The following is a 17,793-nucleotide window of genomic DNA, read 5'->3' as shown; positions in this document are numbered from 1 at the left end:
GGATATCGCTTTGGCGTACTGTACCCAGCAAGACTCGTCATAACCAGACCGGACTATCTTTAGCACTCTTTCTAACTATAAATCCACTTCTGTTTTAATTTCCTCTCTTGCCCTCTTTTCACCACACCGCGGACACTGTGTGCCCAGCGGCGGAACAAGAGCTCAAAGTGAAACTGCCGAATATCTTTTGAGTTGGACTGGTCAATAGTACTGTGAGTAACTAAAATAAAAAAATAAAAAACGGAATTCTCTCTTCTTTAGCACTCTTTCTAACTATAAATCCACTTCTGTTTTAATTTCCTCTCTTGCCCTCTTTTCACCACACCGCGGACACTGTGTGCACTGTAAAAAAAACAAAAAATACCACAATGTGTGATTTTGTCTGGGGATTAGTGACCTGACTTTTGTTTTGTTGAAATGTTAATAAATGGGAGCTTCCCCAAACAGCGATCTCTTTCCCGACATTCCTCTCTGTGCACGAACCCTTTCATATGGTAATTAAACATCAAAACACCCGCGGCTTATAGACCGGTGCGGCTTATAGAAGAAAAAAATAGTCACCTTTGAAGGTGCGGCTTATAGACCGGTGCGTCTTATAGTCCGGAATTTATGGTAGTTTCTTTCTTAGAAAAAACAACATTTTTATTTTTAAATTGCATAGAACTGGCAGTGGCACCATTCATCTTTTCACTTGAACATGATGGACCCGTCCTTACAAAGCTGTCCATAGTACGCTGTGATCCGCTGAAAAAGAGGTGAAATAATAATTAATATTGATATTTATTAGGTAAGTTCATAACAAAACTGGAGAATGCGCATTTACACACCCTAGACCTGTTGCCTATTATTGACACAAATATCAGAATAGCAAGATAACAGGTCAGGTGGTGTAATAATTGGAGCCTAAAATGCACCAATTAAATACCGTAAATTCCGGACTATAAGGCGCACCGGTGTATAAGCCGCACCTGCAGAGTTGACTGTTTTTTACATATATAAGCCGCACCGGTCTATAAGCCGCGGGTGTTTTGATGTTTAATTACCATATGTAAGGCTTCGTGCACAGAGGGGATTGTCGGGAAAGAGATGGCTGTTTGGGGAAGCTCCCATTTATTAACATTTCAACAAAACAAAAGTCAGGTCACTAATCCCCAGACAAAATCACACATTGTGAGATGCTTAAAAATCACCATCGGCGGGAGCTTTACTCCAGATGCTGTGCAGCCAAGAACACAAGTGAAATTCGTTCTCTCGTGACCTGTGGTTCTCAACGTGATGGACGATTCACCTTTCTTGTTAACAGTCCTAGTGAGAGGCAGGTCGAACGTCAAAGGCACTTCATCCATATTTATGATCTGCTCCGGTCCGATGGAATATTCCTTGATCTTTCTTTGTGTGAATTCGCCGAAGTTTGTAATTTTCTCCTGGTAGTCGGGAGGGAGTTGCTGACACAGTCGTCCGCGCCCTGACGGACAGTCCCTTTCGTCTCGGGTTTGTGCATGATCCTTTGCTGCTGCTGCTGTTGTTGTTCCTGTCTCGCTACTGTCTCAGACATGGCTTTCAGGCTCAATCGCCGCCATCGTCGTAACACAGCCAGTTCTCCATCTTTTGAAGCATGATGTTAGATTACAACGAGCTAGTTGTGTGGCTTAGCCTTCCAAAATGTTGCTGTTAGTTTTTTAGAATGTAATACATAGAATTGGGAATGTTACATTCAATTTCATTCAGACTGTCTTTCAGGCTCAATCGCTGCCTTTTTCCCCCCGGAGCGAGGGAGGAGGGAGGGTGTTTTACCGTAGTGGCTGAGAGAGAGTAGTGGCACAGTGCTCCAATCAGGTCGCGAGGCACATTTTTTGCAACATCATCCAATCAGGGTCTCGCTCTCATAATGTCTGTCTTGCTCTCGTTCTGCCTCATACCAACATCCATAGATTTTGGAGGTTCCCGAGTGGCCGTTTGCTGGAAAAATCCATAGATAAGCCGCACCGTTATATAAGCCGCAGGGGGCAAAAAAGGCCAAAAAACGGGAAAAAAGCCGCGGCTTATAGTCCGGAATTTACGGTAGTTGTTTGCAATCATCATGAGAAGAGTCGACCGGTCTAGGGTGTGTAAATGTACATTCTCCACACACACACTCTTTCTCTCACACACACTCACTCTCTCTTTCTCTCTCACACACCTAACAGGCTAGTGTGATCACACACACACACACACACACACACACAACGCTGTTAAATTAGCCGCTAACGTTAGGTTAACGTTAGGTTGAGCTTTGTATTTGTATTTCAGAAAACGGCAAGCCACATCAAAAAAATGCAGCGTGAATGCAGTTACTAATAGTCATATTGGCAACGTGGCAAGCCAGCAGCACAACTACTACTAGTCTTAATATCAAGTAGCAATCATTAGCATACATTTACATTAGCGTTGCGTATAGTTAACGTTACGTTACCTTGCTCCGCTCGACGTAGATGCGCTGTAGAGCTGGGTTCGGACAGAAACATTGAAGTCGCGTTCGGGCTCGGGCCGGGCTCGGTCACGTAATGAGTCACTTGTTTTTGCCTTCAAATATATCTATCATCAGCTCCTGAGCTAATTTACTACGTTAATGAAAGCACTTGAAGGCATCGAATGAAACACGCCCAGACATGCACTCTGCTGCTCTGCCCGGAGTCAGCTGCGTGTCGGCTCACCGCCGAGACACTGTGCAGTACTTCTTTCAGCGATGTGGGACTGTGTGGGCAGTGCACGGCACGCACGAATTAGGCTGTTTGGTGCTTTGCTTTGTACATTACGTATTAATCATTGACTGCTTTGAATTACGAGGACTGATTTTGGTTTGGGATTATATAGGGCTGTTTATAGGCTGGACAGACTCATTGAACTATGCGCTCTCTGCGCTCAGAGGGGGAAAAAAAATCAGGGAGGGGGTTCGGGCCGGGCTCGGACAGATTATCAATTGACACCTGTCGGGCCGGGCCGGGCTCGGCTAATAATGTGACGGGCTCGGTCGGGTTCGGTAAGGAAAATTCAGCCCGAGCCCAGCTCTAATGCGCTGGTGGATGCGTAGACTGGATGTTTACGGTTCAGGTGCTGAAGCATTGACGAGGTACTGTTGTGATATGCAAGTATCGTTACAGTACTTGCACACCACTGAGTTCGTGTCCTTTTTCAGCGTGAAATGATCCCACACTTTAGACAGTTTCGGTCGCTTTTTCGGCCCTGGTTCTTCCCTTCCCGGCTCCTCCTGTCTGCTTTCTCCGCCGCCTCGTTCCATTTTGCGGGGTCCGCTCGCTATAGCTCTGCTCTCTGGTCTGTCTGCGATCATGTGTCCTCGCGTGTTTACACCGGAAGAGCGCTGTGCCACACCAGTAAGCGTCCATGAGAAACAGTCTCTAATCTCTAAATGCCGTGTCGAGGCGAATCATTTTGGCCTCGATCATTTTAATTATTCGAGTTATTCGAGGTACTCGAGGAATCGTGACAGCTCTATACCTAACATCATGTTACAACTAACGTTTAAAAAAAATGGTTATTGACATTTGTGAATCGATTCATAATCGTCCACGTCCGCATCTCGATGCATCTTTGCAGTGACAATGCCTGTGTCTCAGACGCTGTGCCCGCCTGTCCTCCACACCCTCACCATCAATCAACTTGGACTTTGAAAAGATTGTGCCGAAAATTGCGGCTGTTCATAAGTAGAAACTTGGAGGTGGCCGCATTCTTGCAAACTGACAAACTGATGTTTACACCTGTGTGCCGTGCAATACAGAGAGGCTATGTTAATTGTATCACAAGATACAGCAAGTAATTGATCAAGTTGATTGATCCTGAGGGTGTTGAGGTGAGGACAGGCGGGCGCCGCATCTGAGACACAGGCATTGTCACTGCAAAGGTCCCAATGCGCTCTGGCATATGGATGGGTGGGTACGATAAACTGTCATATGGCATTGCCATCAATACAGTTGCAACACTTCAGAAACTCACGTTCAATCACATTTCAAGGATATAGGCTACCACACTGACTGAGTCGGAGACTGAGCTATGTACAGTATGTAGGCTACACACTGTACAGTAAGGCGGTGCTCTCCTAACTTGTTTTGATGGAGTTGATTTTTCTTTTTTTACATTTCGACTTTATTCTGAACATTTTGTCTTTATTCTCGTTACAGTATTTCAACCTTATTCACAAAATTTCAACTTTAATCTCAACATTTTGACTTTATTCTTGAAATAAATAAATAAACACTTGCTGCTCTGATTTATTTTTTCTTCTGCCTGGTGCTTAAATTTTGACTTTTTTCATTCAATTTAGACTTTTCACGAAATTGACTTTTTTCTCTCAAAATGGAAACTAATTTTTTTTCCTCCCATCATTGAATCCTCCTGTAATTTTTTTCTTCTCAAAATGGCCCTAATACTCCATCGTACTATTAAATTTAGACTGTTTAATAACAATCGAAAATCTTGCTCGTAGTTGCTTTAACTGTCATGAAGAATTACCTTCAGATATGGAGCAATATGACTTAGTGGATATTGCTGAGCTAACGTCAGCCTGCATTAAATGCTTACTGTCACAAAATCACGGCTTTGAGAAGCATCCAATTTTGAAATAACAGTGTGTCTGTGTGTGCACTTTGATATCGGCATTGGTCCTATGTTGCAATGTTAATATCGGTTATTGGTATTGGCCAACATTTTCATATTGATGCTGTAAATCTATGGTTTATGGGCTTTTCCAACTGTTTTGTAAGTGAAGAAATCCATTATTTTTTCAAATTCACAGTGTTCACTGTTCACGTGTTTTTCAGTAAAGCCCATATAGCAGAACTGTGTACTGAGTTGGTTAGTTTTGCTGCTATCTAGGGGTGCTCCAAAAAAAATCGATTCTTGAAAGGATCGCGATTCTTAATGCCACGATTCCTGGATCGATTCCAAACTCCCAAGAATCGATTCTTCTTCGTATTGTATTGGAGGGCGGCAATGTCTAATTTTTAATGCTGTGGTTGTCTTTTCGAGTTGCACATGAAGGCAGCACTGCACTGCGGAACCAATTGTGTCCGTTGAAAAAAAGCATGTGATCCACTCGTCATAGGAAGAGCGGAAGGGCTCTCCCTCTCCCGTTCTGTAAACACGCCACAAGCCAACCAACTAGCTGTTATGAAGAGTCACATAAACAGATGGAATTAAAATGTCTCAGACGATGGTTTTGTACACGGGAGACGAAGCTACAGTTGCAGCAGACAGTGCTAGCTAGCGTTAGCTGGCTGGCATGAATGAGATCGCTTGTTAGTATTTTACTGTCAATGGCTAGAGCTAGCGATGTTAGCATTAGCAACGCCAACGTCACTGTATTATGCCGACAACAACACAGTCGTGAAAGCGGCTAGCCGCTCGCAATCTTCATAAAGACTGTTGACTATCTGGCTATCGTTATGCATGCTGTCTGGTAGACCATTTATAAGTTAGCAGCCATCTGAATATGCGGCTATGGTTTCAACAATCTTTGCTTCATTTATCAAACTAATCGCAGCTAACGTTAGCTGGGTATACTCAACAACACCCAGTGTGTCTAACGTTTAGTAGTCTGGTCAGTGATTTTCACTGGATGCAGGGCACTTTTGTCTAACCTGATGCAGGTGTTTATTCAGAACACTGTCAGTGTCTGCCCACTGTCATCAACCTGTCTTACAATGTTACACTGTGGGATATGTCCACCACATCAATATGATAATATAATAAAATAAACTATTTGTATAGCACCTTTCTTAACAAGGTTACAAAGTGTTTGTACACTAGAATAAGCACACCAAAGACCAAATGTATAATAATGCAAAACAATTATAAACAAGCACAGAAGAATTAAAAAGGAAAGGTAAAATCACACATGAGAGATGAGAGAACTCATTTATCTTCCTTCACCTCTCCTGGCTCTCCTGTGTGGGTAAAGCATGGTACTAATAATGCCAGTGTGAGCAGCACATAAGAACTCTGGTTAATGTCTTCCCCCCAAAATCTATAAATCCTTCCCAAAGTCTACAGATCCCCCCCAGCCTATAAATCCATCTTATCTGAAGAACATAAGGGGGGAATTCCCCCCTAGTTTGCAAAATGAATTTAGGCCCTGTAAAACATCAGAAGTTGAATTTGAAGTTCAGCATTAATAAATTTGTCATTTTTTGTCTTAGATTTACCTTTGTGTGTTATTGCAATATAAAACTACATAATTGAGAATCGATCTATTCTAGATTCTGGAATCGAGAATCGTTGGAATCGAGAATCGATTCTGGAATCGGATCGTGACCCCAGGAATCGGATCGGATCGTGGCTTAGCCGGATCGAAGCACCCCTACTGCTATCTTCCAAAGTCTGTTACTGTACTGTTAAAAATGACCATGTAATGTTTCCAACTAGTTTATTGGTTTAAAAGTTATGTATAACTTGTTATCTTTCTAGCGATATATCATTTTAACCATTCACTTTAGATTTGTCTTTACCAGAGTTGGAAAAAGGACGCTATCACTGGTCATTAGCATCTCGCTAGGCTGGCCCTGGGTCGGTCACCTCGCGTCATTCTAACGTAAACAATGCAGGGCATTAAAATCAATTGTTAACGTCGCCCAAGCGCATCTGTTTTCTCTCATCAAAGTCACTTTCCTAAACTATGTGGACATTTAAATGGCTGTGTATCCATATGAAATTTGACATGTAGGTTGTTTGACATGTAGGTTGTTAGACATGTCTAAAGTAATTCCACAACACTAGCTGGTGTTTGCTGAAATGAAGATCCTCACAAAAAGACCAGAAAGTGTCCGGATGTGACCGACTCCGGACAATAGCAGCGGAGGGTGACCAACTTAGTGGCCGTTCACACCATACGCTGAAGCAACGCTCAACCTACGCTGAACCCACAAGTTTCATGTTAACAGGCGAGGCCGTTCACACCACCCGCTGAAGCCACGCTCACGCCTTGCTCAAGTGATTGTTCAGGATTTAGTCCTATTTTCCAAATGTGACGTGTTTAGCTTGAAACTGCCAGGCATGAAGTCAATGGAAGTTGTGGGCAGGTTCAAGGCGCGCAGAGAGGAAAAGAGTGTGAACAAAGGCAGTGGCGTTAGATCCAGGCCTGTTTGTTATATCTGTTGTCAGGCACTTTGGTTCTTGACAAGATCCTCAACTACATAAATGGTAAATGGTAAATGGCCTGCATTTATATAGCGCTTTTATCCAAAGCGCTTTACAATCAGTAGATAGTCTACATTCACCCATTCATACACCAATGGCGGCAGGCTGCCACGCAGGGTGCCTACACACCATCGGGAGCAAGGAGGGTTAAGTGTCTTGCCCAAGGACACAGCGACAGCAGCTGGGAGGGAGCGGGGATCGAACCGCCAACCCTTGCGCCATTGGCCGACCCGCTCTACCTCCTGAGCTAAAGCCGCCCCATACCACATACCTCAACTGTAAATGTGCTACCAAGTGAATGACACCACAGTGGTGGTTCTGACCTCTGTGTGTGTCTTGCTGTCCTCAGTGTTCACGGCGGAGCAGTACCAGCAGCACCAGGAGCAGCTGGCCCTCATGCAGAAACAGCAGCTGGAGCAGATCCAACAGCAGCTACAGACCAACCACTCTGCATCCACAACCAACGCACAGGTCAGCTGGGATGGACTCAGTCTAGTCAGAATAAACAAGTTCCCATTGTCATTTTATGATTAGCAGATGTTTCTATGCAAGCATTAGAAAATAGTCTAGAACTACCTTTAAACAAGGTTCCCACGGGTCTTGACATCCAAAGTTTGTGACTTTGAAAAGAAATAGGCCTTGAAAGTTTTTTAGAGATGAATAGACAAGTTATTTTGTGTATTCTGTAAAGCCTGCTAGTTCTCATCAAAAATGGTCAGTGTTGTAACAGTAATTAACCCGTGTCTTGACCCGTGTCTCAAACTATGCCGTGTTGGGTCTTTGAATTTGAGGGAATTGGGCCTGGAAAGCCCTTGAAAAGTCCTTGAATTTGATGTTTAAGAGGATGTGTGGGAACCCTGTTTTAATTTAAATGGATAAACAAACAAAATATTAAGACTAATACATTCAACTGTTATTTTTAAGATGGAGTGTTGCCAGTTGTGGCATCCTATTCCCATTTCACTGTCACGCCTTGTTTTTGGTTTTAAGCCGCTCATTGGCTGGCAAACAACTTGCTCTTGGAAATATATATTTAATAATTGTGATTGACAATGTATCTGCTGGCGTTGTATCTCAGTTCACACTTTAAAAAGTTTCAGGGAACCAGCTGTGTGTGGGTAGAGGGCCCTGCTCCCATTGAGCTATTTTGGCTGTTTCTTGCAGACTGTGCATTTAATTTTGTGTACACCGCCTCCATCTCTTTACAAAAGTACAGTTCTGAACTCAGAGAGGCAAATGGAAACTGTATTAAACTTTAACGGCCCAATATGGAAATCATGTACAGTTGAAGGTCGGTTCGCCCATCCTTTAGAAATGGGATCCATCCTCATTCCCACTAGCGGCATTAACCGCCACAGCCTCCACTCCTATTAGGCGTCCAAATGGCTGAGCTCAGTAGTTTCACAGAACTCCAATGGTGACCTCAGCACTTTAGCTCAGTGCCACTTTATTTGCCACTTTTATTTGTCCGTTTTTCATCCAGAGTCTGGTGTCCAAGACGTTGGACCAGGCCAGCGCCCAGTTTGCTGCTTCAGCCCTGGTCACCACGGACCAGCTGCTGGCCTTCAAGTCCAAGGAAGAGCTGGTGCTGGCCAGTGGAGTCAACGGGGTCCTGGCGGGGACAGGTGAGCCTCCTGACCGGCACTTATTTTACCAATGAAATCATTGGACCACGACCAGCTGCGGCCATGCACCTCAGAAATTGAAGATGATTTAGTTTGGATTGATTCTACCCTTATTCTGGGGAAATGCAATCTACCATCTGTCCATTTTCATATGATAATAATGCCTACATAGACTTGGAAGATAAACAAATCAACTATATAATTTGTAGATCTTACAGTTGGGGAATTACTCAAGTACAGAAAAATGTTGTTTCTTTTTCTCAGTGCACACATCACTACATAATAATAATAATTCATTCATTTTGTATATCGCTTTTTAATGACCCAAAGACGCTGACAATAGAGTAGGGGTGCACCGATCACGTTTTTTGCCACCGATCACCGATTGCCGATCACCTATGAGAAATATCTGCCCAACCGATCATCGACCGATCACCGATTACCGATTACCGATCACCGATATATATATATATATTTATTTTATATTTTGTAGGCTAAAGGAAACTGCCAACATGAGACAGATGGGAGTTCAACCGTTTAGTTGTCAGTTCTCTTCAGTACAGTACAGCAGTATAGGCTTTTTACAGCATTATGACAGGAATAGTAGGATTGTGTGTGGTCTGGAAAAAGGAGGCAATAAAATATACAAACAGGTCAGTAACCAAGCTTGCTGTTATATAGGCCAATTATAGTGATAATTAACAACTAATAATATATAAATGATAATTAGGTAAACTGTAAGTCAGTTACTCTTAAACACCAGTCTTGAACCATGACTAAAGCCAAAGAGCTCCCACTCATAGAACCGGGGTTATGCACAATAACCGTCATACATTGGGATCCGCATCGAACGAACATCAAAACGACCCGCCCATCGAGGCCGAGTTACAGTGTTATAATTAGCAGCACTATGAGTGCGATCTACATAATGGTGACAGGGTTACATGACGGGAGAAACAACAGAATCACAAGCTACACACGAGCTAAACTCCATCTGAGTAGTGGCATTAATTAGCGCATCCGTCTGAATGGAGCGCACATCCACATAGCAGCACACTTTCGCTTCCTTCAAAGTGCCCGCGGGAACATCAATGCTTGCGTGGAAATTGTCTGTGTGCGCGTGCACTACCCCGACTACCACGTTAATCTGGGACTTTAATACACACGGATTTAACAGCATGCAAATGCCTCGGTAGGCGGGAGGACTGGAGGTAATTTCTCTCTGCTGAGTCTGCTCTAATCACCAGCTGATTTGTGTGATTCAAAGACGCAAGAGGTGTGTTGACAGTCTGGTGCGGTGTGTGCATGGAGGTGAGTACACTGACGAAAGCAAAGCGTGTGCTTTGCAACACAATGATATGAACGTTAGAGCACAATATGAAAGTTAAACGATAGACATTGAAGACATGAAAATGGGCTGCCTCATGTTTCTCACGTGCAGCATGATCGGCTATGCGATCGGCAAAATTAAAGGAATATCGGAAACAGCAGATCACATATTTGAGGTCCAAATCGGCCGATACAGATTGCGTGCAGATCGATCGGTGCACCCCTACAATAGAGAGCCAAAGTCAGCATTACTTCCTGCTTCAGCATGCGTGCCAAGGTCTTAAAAAAATATGAATGGTGGTGTGAACCTGTGACCCTAGTGTTGGTAGGCAGGGAATCTACCACTATACTACCCCGACGCCCGTAGAGAGACAATACTTTTTTTGGGGCGGGCACGGTAGAGGGTCCTGGGTTCGATTCCCACCTGGGACGCTGTGAGCGCTGAAGGAGTGCGCGCCCGTCCGCGAGTGCCCACCGCCTGGGTGGGGTCATCAAAAGGGCCTTTCTGTGTGGAGTTTGCATGTTCTCCCCGTGCCCCCTGGGGGTTTCCTTCATATGGCCTGGTAAATGGCCTGCATTTATATAGCGCTTTTATCCAAAGCGCTTTACAATCAGTAGGTAGTCTACATTCACCCATTCATACACCGATGGCGGCAGGCTGCCACGCAGGGTGCCTACACACCATCGGGAGCAAGGAGGGCTAAGTGTCTTGCCCAGGGACACAGCGACAGCAGCTGGGAGGGAGCGGGGATCGAACCGCCAACCCTTGCGTCATTGGCCGACCCGCTCTACCTCCTGAGCTAAAGCCGCCCCATATCCTTCATATAGGAACACCTTGCCAAAAACATGCAATATCCTGGTCGCTGAAGTGGTGCCTCCTCTGGTCGTTCGGGGCGCCTGTTCGGATGGAGGGGAGCTCATTGGAATAGCGTGATCCTCCCACGTGCTATGTCCTACCGGTGAAGCTTCCCCTGTCAGGTAAAAGAAGCGGCTGGCTACTGCCCATGTCTCGGCGGAAGCATGGAGCCAGTTTCGGCTCTCCCCAGATCGGCAGAGGGTGGAGCAGCAACCAGGATAAATAAATTAAAATTAGCACTAATGGGGGATAAAAAATGGGATAAAAAATCGGGGGAGGGAAGGAGCGTGTGGGAGGGACAGGGGCCAGGCAGAGGGGAGAGGGGGGCATGAGTGGAAGAGGTGGTTATGGGTAGGGGAGGTTGCACGCTTGGGACAACAGGTAGGTTTTTAGTCAGGATTTGAAAGTGGAGAGTGAGGGTGAGGGAGTTCCAAAGTCGGGGGTGCTGCTGTGGAGGATCTCCAAAGCTGTGAAGTTTGAATGGAGGAATAGTGAGGGCAGTGGATGAGGATCAGAGGGTTCAGGAAGGGCGATGGGGGAGGAGGAGGTCACTCAGGGCGACTTGGGTGATCGTAACAAGTCGTGATGCTAGTCCTCTTTTTACATTCCTGATCTGTTTGCTCCCATCCACAGCCGTGTTCAAGGGCTTGCACCTCTCCAGCTCCACCTCGGCCCTTCACCAGACCAACCAGTCTGCACCCGCCACCACGGGCCCCACCTTCCTCCAGCCCTCCTCCAACTCCACCACTCCTTCCTCCGGCCCCACCTCGCTCTCCTCCGCCCCCAGCACCCACGCAGCGGCCGCGCTGGGGCTCCTGGGATGCAGCGCTGCCAACGCCCCCACCCCCGCCACCACTCAGGTCCTGATCGGGAACAACATCCGTCTGAGCGTGCCGTCGGCCGCTAGCCTGGCCGGACGCCACATCCCCCGGACCCACGGCAACGTGCTGCCCTCTGCCTTAAAGCTGGCCGCCACCACCAACCTTCAGATGCCCAAGGTCACTGGAGCATCTTCCATGGACATGGGCTCAAGGTGAGGGTCTGCTTCACGCAGGTTTTGGAAACCAATCAATCTTTGGTTAGCTGTAACAAGAAGTCAGAAGTGCAATTTAAGTCTATATTTAACCCATTTTACACTTGTCCTTTTCCATGTGTCTTACGGATTTCTAAAGTTTTGGTGCCGAAAGGCCACTTGTGGTCATTTGTAAGACTTAATGCTTCTGTATTGCCATAAGCAAGAATAAAGCCTTTGCAATAACATAGGATATGCATAGCAGCATTTAAAGGTCCCATTCCGTGCAAAAGCTGTTTTTACTTGTAAATGCATATATACTGCTGTCAGCCCTCCCTGTAATGAGTGGTCACACGCTCAGAACTGCCACAGTTGGATTTGTCCCTATCCAGCGTCCCTCTGCAGTCTCCTCCAAGCCACACCCCCAAACGCTTCGTTTGCCCAGAGGGGAATCTGGGGGAATCGGGACGTCACTAGCTTCCTTCTGCATACTGCGCGGGTCTCTCTCACACAAGCTACCTGCACCATTTAGTCTATAGCCACAAAATTAACACTTCTAGCTGGAGCGACGCCAACTGTACGTGATCCAGCAACTGCAGAGGTGCATTCGGTAAGTCTAGGCATTTTGAGATGTCCTCTTTAGCGTAGTACCGTTTAGTTAACGATAACTCGCAACCTAGCGTGCTGGTCCACAGACGCTAATCTGATTGGCCGCTGGGAGCCTGGGGCGGGCTCTCCCTCAGCGGCCAATGGGAACTGTTAGTTCTGAATATATTATAGAAACAGGCCATTCTTGGAAAGCGACCAGAAGAGGGAGTGAGAACTCCGTCACAACAAACGGGTTTGCTATATTTTCGACAGATTAATCCAGAATCCTGTTTTATGGACCAGAGACACACGTTTTTAAGAGGTTACAGCTGCACGAATTGGGACCTTTAATGTGATTTAGCAGATGTTTTAAATTTGGACAGATGAGATGAAACCTTAATGATGCCATGGGGGAAACTATGTGGATAAATTAGTAGTGCCAATGAAGTCCCCTTCAACCAGACATTATACAGTTGACAGTCCCACAAAGAGTCTCACAAACTGACAGTCCCACAAAGAGTCTCACAAACTGACAGTCCCACAAAGAGTCTCACAAACTGACAGTCCCACAAAGAGTCTCACAAACTGACAGTCCCACAAAGAGTCTCGCAGACTGACAGTTCCACAAAGAGTCTCACAAACTGACAGTCCCACAAAAGTGCCTTTTAAACATGTTATCTGGATCATGTCCTGCTAGAGAGAACAGGATATTTTCAGGTTTTGCCTTTTTAAACATGAGGGGTCTTTGTTAAGAAACAACTGGATATGAGCCGTTTTTTCTGCCAGTGGGCGGCGGGGGGGGGGGGGGGGGGGGGCGGTAGAGCATCTATCAAAAACAAGAAATGTGATAGGAAACAGCTTTAGCGAATTTGTAACCAAACAAAAACAAATCAAGTCATATCTGACTAGTTTTAAATTTATTTCTCCCCACAAAAGTTTGATATCAGTCAGTCAGCTCCTATCCTCTCCACAGTGTGGATGCACAGTCACACAACATGCCTGCCTGACAAATCTGGAGACTTCAAAAAACATGTTTTAACGGAGTCCATTGACAACGAGGGGTGGCAATGTGCCAAAAATGCCTTTGTTAAGCTACATAAAGCCGCGCGTATCTCGAGAACCGTTGGCCGGATCGACTTCAAACTCGGGGAGTGCGCTGATGGCGACCCGATGGAGTGCAGTACCCTGTTTCCGTGCGATTCGGAAGCGAAACACGTTCGATATTTGAATATTTGTCTTCAGTTCTGCGCTCCTTCAAGCTCCAACTGATCTGGCCGTAGGGTCGTTGAGGAGGTGAGAACAGTCAACGCAGGGTCGTTAACAAAGTCAACATCGAGTCCTTGAGAGTGAATGGCAGGGGGGTGGTTAAGTAAACATGAGAGAGAGGGCAGCCTGAAAGCAGCAGAGAATAGTAGGAGAACATGTATTTGTAAGCTGAATAAGCAGCATTAATATTTAAGTTTGTCATGGATAAAATCAAGGGGAAATAATCAGTAGAGCTCAGTGATCTTAGTTAAGTGAGATTTTTACTTGCCTATAATGAGTCACGCATTCAGAAATAATATCCTCTAGGGCCACGCCACTTCCGGGAACCCCCATCCTGTGTAAGTAGGGTTCCCAGAGTAAAACCTGGCCATTTCCACCACTGCTTATGGATGAGCATCATCTGCTGCATGCCATCGAGAAGCGTTGGTCGGATCCACTTCAAACTTTGGGAGTGTGCCCTATTGTGCAGTGCAGTGCCCTATTTTCGTGCAAGTGCGCATAGCGCCACCTACTGTCAACACAAATAGCGATTTATCTTGATAACCATTCATATGATCGACTTCAAACTTCAAACTCAGGGAGTGCGCTTAGGGGGACTCAACGGAGTGCAGGGAGCTGAATTCCGTGCAATCTGGCATAGCGCCACCTACTGGCAACACAAAAAGCAGTTTATTATGGATGAGCATCATCTGCTGCTTGCCATCGAGAAGCGTTGGTCGGATCGACTTCAAACTTTAGGAGTGTGCCCTATTGTGCAGTGCAGTGCCCTATTTTCATGCAATTGGGCCTAGCCCCACCTACTGGCAACACAAAAAGCAGTTTATCTCGATAACCATTCATCTGATCGACTTCAAACTGGGGAGTGCGCTGCTGGGAACCTGACATAGAACAGTGCCGAATTGAGTGTGCTCCTGGGAACTCGAAGTAGTGTAGCGCTGAATTTCTTGCAATTTGACATAGCGCCACCTACTGGAAACACAAAAAGCAGTTTATTTCGAGAAACATTTGTCCGATTGACTTCAGACTTGGGGAGTGCGGTGCTCGGACCCCGATGGAGTGCGGTGCCGCATTTCATGCAATTTGGACTTATTCCAGGACTGTCTGTTTGTCGGCTCGACTTCAAACTTGCGCTTAGTGGGACCTGGCAGAGTGCAGTGTGTGTGCGGGGGGGAAGCGCCCACTGGGTGGTGCATGGGGGAACGGGCACTGCACTAGTTATAATAATGAAACTCAGCGCCCATCGTTCACCCTCGTTTCAATCCGGGAGGGGTGGATGCTATCTGAAAACGCACTCCGAGGCGGAAATATGGCCCGCCTGCTTGGTCCTGTGTGAAAGCAATTTCTGTGGTAAGGCTGCTGGCGTTGCGCGCCTTCTGAACGGCAATATTGCGCGATCTGTGTGTGAAAGCGGCTACTGAGTCAGCACATTACTTGGCCCTGAGACAAGAGACTGACTGGTGCCAAGCATTATCCAGTAGTCTAAATGTGTATAAACCTGTGTGCATACTCTTTAACAGCTATGTAATATTCCCTCTCCTCTCCTCTGCAGGGATAATCACGACCAAGACAAACCGGCTCTGAACAGTATAGCTGACAACACAGTGGCCATGGAGGTGACGTAGTAGCGGTGCGTTCGAGAGTCCGCTCTTTAGGTGCTGTGCATCGTAGCATCGGGAATGCAAAAGGGACAGCAGGACTGACGCAGACGGACAGAACGAACGACGCAATTCTCATCTCTCATGCTTTTTAAACTCCTTTTTTTTTTTACTGTTTAAAGTAAAGATTGACATCTGTAAAATATGAATATGGCAAAAATTGATATCTGTACAGTAACTACATATTTGTAATATCCCCCTTGTATATACTTGAATACAGAACTGTCCATTTGTGATGTTTTGCACTTGGGAGTCAGACTTAAAAGAAAGGAAAAAAATAACTTGTGGCGAGTGTGAGAGATGTGTGAGTTGTATAGAGATGAGTTTTATCACATCGGATCATGTGCATGGTGCGGAGCCTGCTGTTTTTATCTATTTATTGTGCTGTGTTTACAGATTTTCCTTTTCTTTTTGGTTTGTTTTGTTTTTTATTTGTACACTGTACCTTTGTTGGTTCCTGTGCTGTAGTAAATGTTAGGTAGCTACGGACTCCTGGGTATTTTTATATATTGTGAACACAAAGCAGGTCCCCCCTCCCCCTTTTTGGGTCCCTGTGCTTCTCTGTGGATCATGTGGAAATCAGTGGTGACATACATACATACATACAGGAGAGCCGGGGAGGAGGAGGATGAAGAGGAGGTGGCAGTGTTGGCCAACCCATTCTCACTCCCAAGTGGTCAAAAACGAACGTTGGCTCAGGAAACCTTGTCGTTACCTTCCCAAGAGAGAGGCAGCCCCCTGTCGCTCAAATCCAAGGGGGGCGGGCACAGTGACACTAGTCATGTGACCTAGAACTTGGGAACGGGGCAGAGGGGAGGATGACTATGCCTTGCTGCAAGGCGTCCATCCCCGATGTAGAGCTTCCTTCCCAAACCTTGACCAAGTGGCTACCAGTGCCTAACTCTAACCAACCACCAGGGGGACCATTGCCTAACCCCAACCCCACTACCCTGCTTGTTGAAAAAAAGAACGAGAATGGGCGGGGGGAAAATACCGACAAGGGTTCCTGGCTGGACGTGAGAGGAGGGGTGCACCTCTCTTCCTGGGATCTTCCATTTCCATTGTCCCAACACAAGTAACAAAACAGGGATGAAGTCTCTTCCCAGAAGCCTCTGCTGCTTCTGATTCAAAGCACTATTTTTTTGTGATGTTTTTGTTCATGGTTTTGATAATACCAATGCTGCTTTTGTATTTTTTTGTTTTTATTTTTAGGGGTTGTCCTTCATTTTCATGCAACAGGAGTCCCCCTTTTCTTTTTCTTTTCTTTTTAACCCCACTTTTTTGTAAAACAAAAATGGCGTTATTTTTGTATTTTCTCCTGTTCTTGTGGTAAACTTGATTGTAAGCTTCTTGTTTATTGAAAGACTTCATTCTTTTGTTACTTGTTCATGCATAGCTGATAAGGGAGGTGAATGGCAGGAATTGCTGTACATGTTTCATCATTCCAGTTTTTGACAACAAAAATGCTAACAAGGGTAGGAGGGGCCATGGAGGACTGCTGTTTTCTCCCCTCTCTCCCCACTTTTTATTTTACTTTATTTTTCTTTGAAAAAAGAATCTCCAGACGGCTGCAAGGCCAAAAACCACAAGTATTGGGTGCCTTCCTTTGGGGAATGATATGTACTCTCTTCTGTGAAGAGTTAGGCACAAAGACAGCGTTACTTAGTAGTGCTTCTCGTCTTTGTCAGAATCTGAATGCCCAGTCCAATGGCAGGATATATCCTTGAGGTTTACTTGTCCCACCTGGAGGCTGAAAAGACTAAAAAAAAAAACAATAAGAAAATGTGACAGAACTCTCACTAAAATATGACAATAAAGCCCAGGGCATTAAATGTGAATTGTTTTTTACTTTATTGTGCGTGCGTGTGTGTGTCTCAAGTATAGTAGGCTATGTTAGAACGATCTTGGACAGCATACAATTAACGTAAAATATTCAATAGATCACATTCACGATACTTCAAATATCTGTTTGAGCCACACAAAGAATCTTGTCTTTGTTAGTTTTTCATGTGAGTAGCTCACATGCCGAGCCTGGGGATGGATGAGCTAATACTTGAGACTGCTGAAAGTGGAGGTCACATTGGTTTGCCTGCAGGGGGGGGGGGGTTGTGTGGTGGACTCAATTAGCATGCCTCAGACACTTCACAGGCTGTTGAACATCACTCATTACATCAGTCTTACATGAGCTCAAAAACACACACGCAGCTTCCAGGGACACATTCCCCCATGGCAATTTAGCTGTCTAGAAAGTGCTGGCGGTCTTGTCAGGGGCAA

General features: G+C 45.5%; 1 protein-coding gene across 2 annotated transcripts in view; it reads left to right on the top strand.

Moving 5' to 3' along the window:
- epc1a (enhancer of polycomb homolog 1 a) overlaps positions 1-17,337 on the top strand; it is a 96,565-nt gene extending 79,228 nt beyond the window's left edge. For both annotated transcript variants that reach the window (XM_083651549.1, XM_083651550.1), the window contains exons 11-14: positions 7,538-7,659; positions 8,672-8,813; positions 11,632-12,031; positions 15,414-17,337. In XM_083651549.1, the coding sequence (XP_083507675.1) occupies positions 7,538-7,659; positions 8,672-8,813; positions 11,632-12,031; positions 15,414-15,486 (737 nt within the window). In that variant the 3' untranslated portion in view covers positions 15,487-17,337. The remainder of the gene's footprint in view (positions 1-7,537; positions 7,660-8,671; positions 8,814-11,631; positions 12,032-15,413) is intronic.
- The last annotated feature ends 456 nt before the right edge of the window (positions 17,338-17,793 follow it).

Source organism: Poromitra crassiceps, assembly GCF_964638095.1.
Source record: "Poromitra crassiceps genome assembly, chromosome: 2".
Taxonomy (NCBI): domain Eukaryota; kingdom Metazoa; phylum Chordata; class Actinopteri; order Beryciformes; family Melamphaidae; genus Poromitra; species Poromitra crassiceps.
Note: the sequence above shows the minus strand (reverse complement) of the source record. Positions and strands in the feature narration are given on the sequence as shown.